Source organism: Lytechinus pictus, chromosome 7, assembly GCF_037042905.1.
Source record: "Lytechinus pictus isolate F3 Inbred chromosome 7, Lp3.0, whole genome shotgun sequence".
Taxonomy (NCBI): domain Eukaryota; kingdom Metazoa; phylum Echinodermata; class Echinoidea; order Temnopleuroida; family Toxopneustidae; genus Lytechinus; species Lytechinus pictus.
The window spans coordinates 4,845,367-4,855,800 of NC_087251.1; the positions used below are offsets into that span (position 1 = coordinate 4,845,367).

At 35.5% G+C, this 10,434-nt stretch overlaps 1 protein-coding gene and 1 non-coding gene across 2 annotated transcripts; one reads left to right on the forward strand and one right to left on the reverse strand.

Moving 5' to 3' along the window:
* Window positions 1–752: 752 nt before the first annotated feature.
* LOC129264046 (potassium channel subfamily K member 2-like) lies at window positions 753–10,233 on the reverse strand. The gene is made up of 3 exons (XM_054901921.2): window positions 9,645–10,233; window positions 5,000–5,385; window positions 753–4,442 (listed from the first exon to the last, which is right to left on the reverse strand). The coding sequence occupies exons 1-3, from the start codon at window positions 10,105–10,107 to the stop codon at window positions 4,242–4,244; spliced, it is 1,050 nt and encodes a 349-aa protein (XP_054757896.2). The 5' UTR covers window positions 10,108–10,233; the 3' UTR covers window positions 753–4,241.
* LOC129266076 (U5 spliceosomal RNA) lies at window positions 8,377–8,495 on the forward strand. The gene has a single exon (XR_008585042.1). It is a non-coding gene; the product is annotated as a U5 spliceosomal RNA (small nuclear RNA).
* Window positions 10,234–10,434: the final 201 nt, after the last annotated feature.

A 10,434-nucleotide genomic window follows, 5' to 3' on the forward strand; every position in this document is an offset into this window, starting at 1 on the left:
TCAGTCTCCAGATGTAGCGCAATTCGTAATAACTTTCGATCCCAGTCCGCATCATTTCGTAACAAACCACAGTGGTTCGTAATGGTCGTATCCGAAAGTACATGCACGTACCAGAAAGTCCTAAATCAGGTTTTCGATCGTGATGTTCGTTCGTATCAGATCTTTACCTAACCGCGTACTCAACCAGGACTATAATGTATTCGATCATATCTGAACGAGATACCAGATCGTAGCACCTGAAAATGAACAATCGTGACCATATCCCATCCAAGCGCATTAAATCTTATCCATCAGTATTACCTCATATCTCAACGTAAAATTATAGATAATTTGACAAAAAAAATCTGCGACCAGCTACGAAAGAACATTCGTATCGCGAATCTTGACAGTGGGAACTATGTTTTGTCATAAATTAAGGGGTTTCCATGTTCAAATCAATTTTGTGTACTTCCCCTTCCCGTTAAAAATAGATTTACAAAATCAAATATCAGGTTACAATTACTGTAACTGAAGCGAGTTTTTAAATTTGAAAGAGAATAATACCGTATATCATGTATAGACACGATAGAAAGGAAACAATATTATGATATTATAACAACTGTGAATTTCACTGTCCTATTTGTGTACTGCGTGAAGAAACGATGGCTGTGACAACTTGATAAAGTGTACATGGCTAATACCACTGGCAAAGGTATTTCGTATGACTGTTGATATGAACAAGATGTGTATAATTTAATTTTACACATCTTTATCGATTAGCAGTTTTTGCTGCATGAAGAAATTTAATTCAAATTTTGGAATAATACATACCGTTATATCTCCCAATGCATTTAGCTTGAATATCATTTGAATTTAGAGAATTAAACCATCATGACCATAGTGATAACGCTGACAATAAAGGGAAATTATTCAAAGCATTGCAAATGAAATAACAAATAAACATGATAAACAAACGAACAAAAGAAAAAGTGAATAAATACAAAATTATTAAAAATTACCTGTGCAATTTATTACGATTCTATGTTTAGAAGAAATAAAAATGCGGTTCTAGATCGGTTGCTTTTCAAACGTTTTCTGCTTATTTTACAAAAGTATATTTTTTCTTTCTGATGAATTACGATTATGATTACTACCATTGACCTTCGTGCTGAAAAATATTGTAATGTTTATCTTTGCAATTGGCTATATTCAACAAGTGTTATTACAGTAAGTGGGCCCTAACAGCATGTTTTTTTCCAACAAGGTGTCATGATATTTAAATCAATTCATCATATTTCATCTTATTTTTTTTTAATTTCAGCTAACCATATAAAAGAAACGGAGCAAAATATTAATCCTCCTTCATCATCCCTTGATGATTTGACCAGGTTTAATGATGAGTGTTTCAAGTTGATCAATAGAGGGCGGCAAACCCCTTTCTATCCTGTTTTAAATTAGGCTGAAGTCAAGAAAACTGGAGGAACAAGTCAATAAAAAATAAAGAGAAATGTTGATTTTTTTTTTAATAACATGTTTTTACTATTAACATCAATATTATAATTATCATTATCATTCTCAATAAATTAAAAGGCATCAGTAGAAATTGGGATTCTTTTTAAACAAAAAAAATTAATTTCATTTATTAATTTCATTACTTAATCAAGATTATCATTCTTGTTGTCATTGTCATTGTCATCATCATCATCTTGATTATTACGACGACGACGACGATGATCATCTTTGTAATTTCCCAAGAATAGGAATCAGATATTACACATGTCAAGGCCGGATAGATGCAGAACTATCTTATCTATCATGGACGATATTTAAGCTATAATACAAACTCAGAATAATCATCAGCCGTCAACTTCCCATGCAAAGGTTAGCAGAACACCCAGGCGGTAGCCCCAAGGGCAGCTGCTACAAGAATATCCAGATCTGTAGGGATGTTCTCCTCTGTAGATACATAATTATGTATAATAGAGTTTGTTGTAGAAAAAAGGTGTATGGTGTATAATTATGTAGGGGATTTAAATAAATATATGTTTCTATCCGTTAAGAGCGATTGTATTTTTTGTAATCGGATAATGTAAGGAAATAGTTTATATTAATGAGTAATATGGGGGGCATTGTCAAAATAATTCTAAAGTTTGCTAGACATTAACTCTATATAGAGCTAAAGTGTGTAGGTATACTTTAAAAGGGTCTAAAATTTAAAAGTCGTAGTTGTGATTTGTAACCACTTCTCGAGACTACATCTCCCCAAGTGCATTTAGGAGTATTCAGTAAACTATAGGTCACACGGGCCTATTAACAACGGGAAAGAAAAATATATTAATTCGAGCCAACCCTTCTTATTAAAAAAAAATATTTTGATATAGCTGATTGACAAAGTAGAATATGATTGTCCCTCTATCACTGATTCTTTGGAGGGTAACTACTGAACTTCCTTTCCAAAATTGGGAAGAAATATCTCCAACTATGGAACTATATTTGGTGACTGGCGGAAGGATTATGGCGATTTTACTGTTTCAGGCGATGGATTTAATCCCTCAGGAGATGTCTTCATGAATGCCGATTTATTTTTAAAATCGAGGGACCCTTTTCTGGTCAGATATGGACTGTCCACAGAGATATATCTCTATGGGATTGTCAGATATTTTTTTAATCGGCTGCTCACAAAGTTAAACAATACCTTTAATCTTCCCAGAATACCCAAAATGCCTCCCAAAATCCAACCGAATTCCATCGGAATACATCCCAAATGTGGCCCGAATGAAATTTGTTGTGGTCACATTCGGGAGTATTCTGGAGGGTATTCGGCTGGTTTTGAACATTTCAAAATGAGCTGAATTCATGAATAACAATAATTATGATTACAGAGTAAATAAAACAAAAATTGTAATTACAGGATTATATCAAAACTTAGTCTACTTGCAAGATATATCTCATGACATGGAAGGTAATATAAAAAAGAAAGGGAGATAGCACTGCCGGGGAGAGGGAGAGAAAGAAAGTGATTGGGAGAAGAGGAGAGAAAGAGAGGGAGAAGGTGGAGAGAGATGTGAGAGAGAGGAGGAGTGGTACTGGAAAATAGAATGAGAAAATTGAGTAAAAGAGAAGGAGGCTGGGGAGATTGGAATGAAAACATAGACGTAAAATATATAATAGTTTATCATGATAAACAAAATACATACTAGGCACATAAATATTCTTTATAAGATACAAACAGAGATTTCCACATTGTGATGCACTCAAACCACGTGAGGTAATTGGGGTCCGGTATAGGAAGTTATTCCTCAAAAAGCTGTGCGAGCACCGGAAAGCCGGGGTAATATCATGAATATAGGAGCGCCTTGAGCATCTAACAAGGTGGATACGTGCGCTATACAAATTTTATTTATTTATTTTTAATTCTCATTAAAAACATTCAACATGAGTATCATTAATATAATCAAATATTTCAACAAGACAATAATTGCAGTCATTCTAAACTTACATGTATGTTTATACTACAGATTAACGATGGAAAGCCCAAGAATAGATTATAAAAAAAAATAGAGAAAGAGAGAGGGGTATACATAGCGAAGGGTGTACAAGAAAGTCATAGAGAGAGAAACGCGGACAGAGGGGGGGGGGGTGCACGTACACAAAGTATACTATGTATATTAAAAAGAAATGGAATAAGAAGGCATGTTGATATGGTACCACCGAGATGTTGGACCACTGGACATGTTGGAAGACAATCAAGTGACAATCGCAGTGTGTGATTAACGTAACGTTTTACTACTTTTCCAATGTCAAATCAAAATCAGTTCCCAAACTGGAAAATTATGAATACGCCCCTGACACAATAATGTAGCTATGCTATCATAATAATTGTATCCCCGAGTACGTCCAGTCCGACACGTATTTTGTGACCGATAAGGGATAATAATATACTTGTGTCTGTGAAAACTATTTGAAACAGACTTGCAGAATCTCATCCTACACAATCCTACAGTGTGAAATCGTCTTCACATTGTAAAATCTGAGCATTTCAACAGTGTGAATAACATATCCACCCGGGATATCCACATAGGCATGATAGTCGGCCATAATTATGTCAACACGCTGTGAACAGTCATACCGTCGAGGTCTCCACATTGAAAATAATTATGTTCACACTGTTGAATTTGAGCATTTTAACAGTGTGAATTAAATTTTCACATAGTCCACACTGTGAACACACTGTGATCACACTGTGTGACACTGTGTTCTATTCAGCAGAAATCACCATGAGGATTCCCACGAACGTCAAATTCTGCATTCTGCATCTGTTGTCGCCGTTTAGTGATATTTTTAATGTATCGGGAAAGACGAGTGGAGATCAAAGTGAAGAGCTCTTCTTGGAACTCTCTGAAACTGTTGACAAATGAAGACACGGCGCCAAGGCACATGTAGAGATAAGTGAAGATAAAGATCTGGAACAAAAAGAAACATATACAATTTTAGTCAATTACAGAGTGATTTTTCGTCGCTCACACCACTTCCAGAATGGATGAGTCAGATCGGATTGCTTTAAAATGATGATTTCAAAATTTGGTCTGATGGCAGCTTAACAAGATTTCTAACACACAGGCTTTATGATATTGTCTCTGGCGAAAACTGCTTCTGTATAACACCTGCAAAACAATGGACCTACTACATAGGTTCATGGCAAAACATATCCCTAACCATAATCCTAATCCACACATCTCAAACTCTAGCATAACCATGATAACCCTAATCTTAACCATATTATGTATAAATTAATACAGAAGCATCGACGTGGGAGCTTATATTGGCCATTTCTGATGGTAGGACTTCGAGTTTAAAATCACATGACCCTAACTCTGCAATAGCACTATTTCGTATTGTCCAACATCCCATGTATATAGGCCTACGTTCCTGGAGAAAAGTGTCAGAACAATCAGAAGCAGGCTTAGGTAACATCATTGGTCTAGTCACATCATTTACCCCTAAGATCAACATGACTTACTCTTAACAAATCCAGCTGAAAACCAGAAATTCCTGAGAAGTCTGGTCGAATATCTCCGAACCCTATGGTGGTCACAGTCTCAACTATATAGTAAAAACTGCTTGTGAATGTCCAGTTCTGCTGCGTGAAGTAGTATGCTAAACTGGGCGGGATGAGCATCAGTATGACGATATGATATACCAAAGTCATATCAGCAGAAACAATCCCAATTTTTGGACAGCGCTTTAGACAGATCTGTAGACTCATACTGATTCTGTTGAGGCAGAGCCTCTGGAGGATTTGACCCACTGAGCCAATTAAACTCCATGTAAGTAAGATGCCTACGACAGCGTAAGGCATGCAGAAGATCTGAGCCAGTCCCGTACGTGGAGAACAATAACCAAATCCTGAAGAAAGTATAAAGACGGATAAACAAACCCTAAAATAGTTATCATGGTTCATGAATATATATAGTTGCCTGTGGGGTGGGCATAACTCAAGTCTTATTTCATTTAAATGACAATTTGAATGAATATTAATCGCAAGGGCCCCAAATTACAACATTAAAATTTTCGGTTGACTATGTCCATAGGTTGACTGATAATAGTATACAAATAATGAATGTTTATGAGTGCAATGGACAGAATACTTCATGAGGTGAAAGATGAAATGATCCATTCAACGAGGCGTAGCCGAGTTGAATAGATCATTCATTTAATCTTTCATCGAATGAAATATTCTGTCTATTGCACGAATAGAAATAACATTCATTATTTGGTTTTTATATGACAACTAAAAAAAGATTCTTTTTCATATGAATTTTGAAGCAAAATATGCTCATGCGAGCTCGGTCTTTTGATTGTCGCGTACATGCGTGCTGCAAACACGAGTGGTCTTACTTGTAGTGCCTGCAGTCTCGTTGCGCGCGTGCAATGGACAAAATCGTATGGATTCAAAATTGCACGGTTGATGATGTCATTGTAAAATGGGATGAATGATGATATCAAACAACCAATCAAGTGACAAGGATATATATTGTAACGAAATGAAAGGTTTATTGAATGTTCAGCATGGTTTCGTAACAGTGAAGAACGTAGAATAATTTTTAATCCATGTATATAGTTGCATAGGGAAATTAAGTAATCGTTTGTAATCGATTATTTAGGTATTTTCTTTAAAATGTGTTTTTAAGCACTATTTGCTGAGAAATAACGATGTTTACAACTGTATGATTATGTTAGATATGTTTTTTAATTATTTTTCACTGGTCTGGTATTATATAGTAGTGTCAATTACCATTGCTGTAGTTGAAAAGATTTATATTACAACCTTAACTGTTTTTAAAAGATGATTAAATTTTATGGCCTGACAATCTCCCTCATCACTCGTCGGGCGTAAGTACGCTCAATTTTAAGCCCTGCAGTATGTTTGGCAGAAAGAGGTTTCTGAACGAAACTCCGTTCAATTTTCATTGGAACCTGCCGTGACAAGATGAGCACGATTTTTTTTAGTAAAGTTATCATATATCAGAACTGAATGCCTTGCTTCCTGCTCGTCGTTATTTTGTTGTATGGAGCTACAAGTATGCATTTTTCGGAAAAGCAGAAGTACAGACTAGAGGAGTGAGAATACTGACTTTACTGAGATACGGAAAATGCTGAATTTACCGAAAATAATGAATTTACCGAAAATAATGAATTTACCGAGATACTGAGAATACTGAAATTACTGAGATACCGAAATACGGAAATTTATAGGAAAACTGGACAACTGCATATCAATGTATCCAGTCCAAACGTATTATTTTAACCATGAAACTTTAGTGTGGACACCGTAATCATATCTCCTTGGTGGATTTTAAATGAACTATGTCCATTTTTAAAGTAACAGCAGTCATTTTAGAATCCGTTTTTTGGAAGCCATTTCGGATTTTCAACATACTGGATGACCACTGACCGTCCTTGTACCTAATTTCCTGACTTTTAAAACCACGGTAAAGACATCAAAATCATATGCCCATGACGGATATTACATGAACTATGTCCATTTGTAAATACCAGCGGCTAATTTTTACTATTTTTTAAGCTACCGTGGACTTTAGGACATAATTGTCCACCCATCGTCCAGGCTGATCGTCCTTGGAACTTATCCTAATGTATTGTTTGACCCATTTAACCATGGTATAGGCACAAAAACCATATTTCCGGATATTGAACAAACTATGTTTTTTTTTTTAAGAAGCAACAGTATTTTTTACTCCATTTCTGGAAGCTATCTTGGATTTTTGAACATACCAGACCACTGACTGTTGTCCCAATGTATTATTCAACCATTGAAACCATGATCTAGACACCAAAATCGCATCTCCCAGGTAGATATGATATGAGCTATGTCCATTTTAATTATTAAAAGCCATTTCAAACATAATATAGACCACAGACAAGCTACAGCAACACTAGAAACAAGGAGACAAAAGGGGCATTAGTGAATATATAGAGAAGACCAATCAGGTTAGTGAAGGGGATGAAAGAAAAGGAGTAGGCAGACACAAAGGGAAGTTCGTGTAAGTAAGGCCAGTAAAAGACCTCAAATAAAGAGGGATTAAGATAATGAGGCAGGCAACATCAAACATGATCTGGAACAAAACAGTGTTAGAGGGTATGAGGAAGAGATGAATAACAAGAGAATTAGTGAGAGGTGGGTCAAACAGGTTACAAAGAAAGGCATAATAAACTGGTGCATAAGATAATGTGCAAAAGACATATAAGTATATATGATAAAGCATTAAACAAACTAAGAGAAGAAGGTAAGTGTAAAGATGTATCTATGAGTGATATGTATATAAATATATCCAAAAAAGAAATGTATATGAACAAATATAAATACACATATGGTGTAACTGATATTGTAATCCGCTATATAGGTGTGACGGGAAAAAAACATAAGACTATATGTAGTAGGAAAAAAAAACCCTGTATATGTGAAAAAGAGGAAGCAAATTGCCTAAAAAGGTAAAAGCAAATATAGAAGAGAGGGGGTGTATTATGAAGAAACCATAGTATACATGTAAATAAGCAAATGTGGTAAATCTAAAAGAGGTGAGTGGAGAAAAAAAAATATATAATAATTATTATATCGCCTGAATAAGGAAGGAAAAATTGGAGCTGAGCTTGTATGAGATATGGGAGGAAAGTAGAGGAAGAAACTATAATGTAACTATTCAAAAGAGATGAGAGGAAAAATATATGTATATATAAATTGAAAGTGGATAGGAAAGAATAATCAGTCGTTCCTTATTTTAATTAGAAGAACAGCGTTGAGTGTGGTTTAAGTTTGAACACTCACCATTAACATAGTCAATTTCATATATCTATTTTCATTTCCGATTCTTCATTTGTTATCCGTGAGTTCACTGTATCACGCACAAATCTTTCGCCTTTTATTAAAGATTTCCGTGCAGAGGACCAATAAGATCGGAATTTAATAATTTATTTCTGCCTTGTCTTCGGATGAGGCTTACATTCATGTAACGAAATACATAATTTAAATCAAACAGCGAAGATATGGAAGATATCAATAAATATTTGTAATTAACTGCGAAATTATGTTTCAATGTTTTAAGTTACCGACCGTAATATGATGAATAACATAACAAGGTGGGTGAGGCGGCTGGCTATTTTCATTGGAGGCACACGACTTGAAGTGACGTCTTTTTTTCCTCAAGTGAATAGGGTATTATTGAGTATTATTAACGGCTCAGATCTACTCTTTACAATCATCTTTCTTCTCTTTCCCATTTTATTCGTCTTTTTATTTTATTTCAATTTTTTCTCGTCTTCCCTTGCGTTTTCACAAACTGAAAAATCACGGGGTTGGGGCAGGGTGTCACCTTTGCCACTGTAAAGTGTATCGCCGCATCTGCTACTTTTTGAACTACGCTTCTCAGCATCAGTTTGTACATTCTACATTAACTAGATTTCATGCACACACTGCCCCCTTCCAGCTCTTAAGTTAAACAGTATGGCCCATGGCACAGAGTTTTGTTTACATTCATTATGGTGATATCACACGAGTAGCCTACAACTCCCCCTTTAACACTAAAAATATACGCACATTCAAACATATTTTTTGCTCATTCTGATGATAGGACATAATTATAATCCATGATATGATGTTGAGAAATGATCTGTATTACATGTCATCTCATAAAACTGAACACTGATCTTGCGATATAGACTAGATAAAAAATGGAAATTATACACTAATTGATGGGGAGGTTGCCTTATCTTATTTGTAAGTTTAAAGCTAAAAATATATATACTTAAACATCATTCTTTAGGACTACCCCTACCTGGCCCCTACACCCGTTAAAATTCCGTCTATGGCTCTTGTCAAAAGGAATAGGATTTCTAGTAAAACGTTTGTTTAAAAATCAAAAGAAATGCTTCATTTTACTTTATTTGAAAGACTATAGAAGTCGGAGAAGAGGCCTTTTGTATATAAACGTATTTTCGTGATGTTTGAGTAAATTGCTTTGGAGTATGCTTGAAAAGTCTATGCTTTCCAGTACATTCCCTTTTCATCTTCATCTTATTGTATTTCGTTTTAATTTCATGACCATTCTTAGACTAGAGACTCAACGAGCTTGTATCATCATGAATCTTACCAACTGTAGTCACCACTGTTAATGCAAAGAAGTAAGTGTGTTTTACGCTCCATGGATGGTCAAAATAAGTTTCGTCGACCGTTCCTGTGCTGAGTTGGGAAGAATAAGGATGACCACTCGAGTATCCCCCTTCTCCTATGGCCGTGGTCACGATCCTCATCATCTCAGCAACATCGTCCTCCTCAATGCAATCATTTTCTGACGAAAGTCGTCTGAGTGCTTCGTGAAAGTCTTCATACGCCTCCAATGCAGTCTTACGCTCGAATGTGGTAAAAATGACTGCTCCAACAAACATATATGCCAACACGATTGCAAAAGTAAACCAAATTATCACCCATTTTGTCTTTTCCGGTGGCGATAATTTCCCTTTGTCTTCATCTTCATCTGAATTGTCTTCAGTCTCTCCTCCTATACCACTTTCTTTCTCCCCATTTTGACCGTCGATTATCACGATATCTGTCATTATTTCTAGTCATCATCAACTACTTACAGATCGAAATGGAAACACGAAATCACGATACAGTCCATCACCACTAGACCAAACATAAAAAGAGGTGTCAATTTATATCAACTAGCTTCTCTGTACATTATCACTTGAAATACTACCAGCGTTATTACGTAAGATCACCTAACTTCAGAGCTCATATAGAAATCCACTCCATATTATACCTCTTTTGCAACAATAATATTAATATGCTGGTGGCCTACATGTAGTTACGTATTTTCCAATATCTGTCTGATAACCAGATCAAACCGATTGGATTAAGTATATACTAGTGGTGGATCCTTG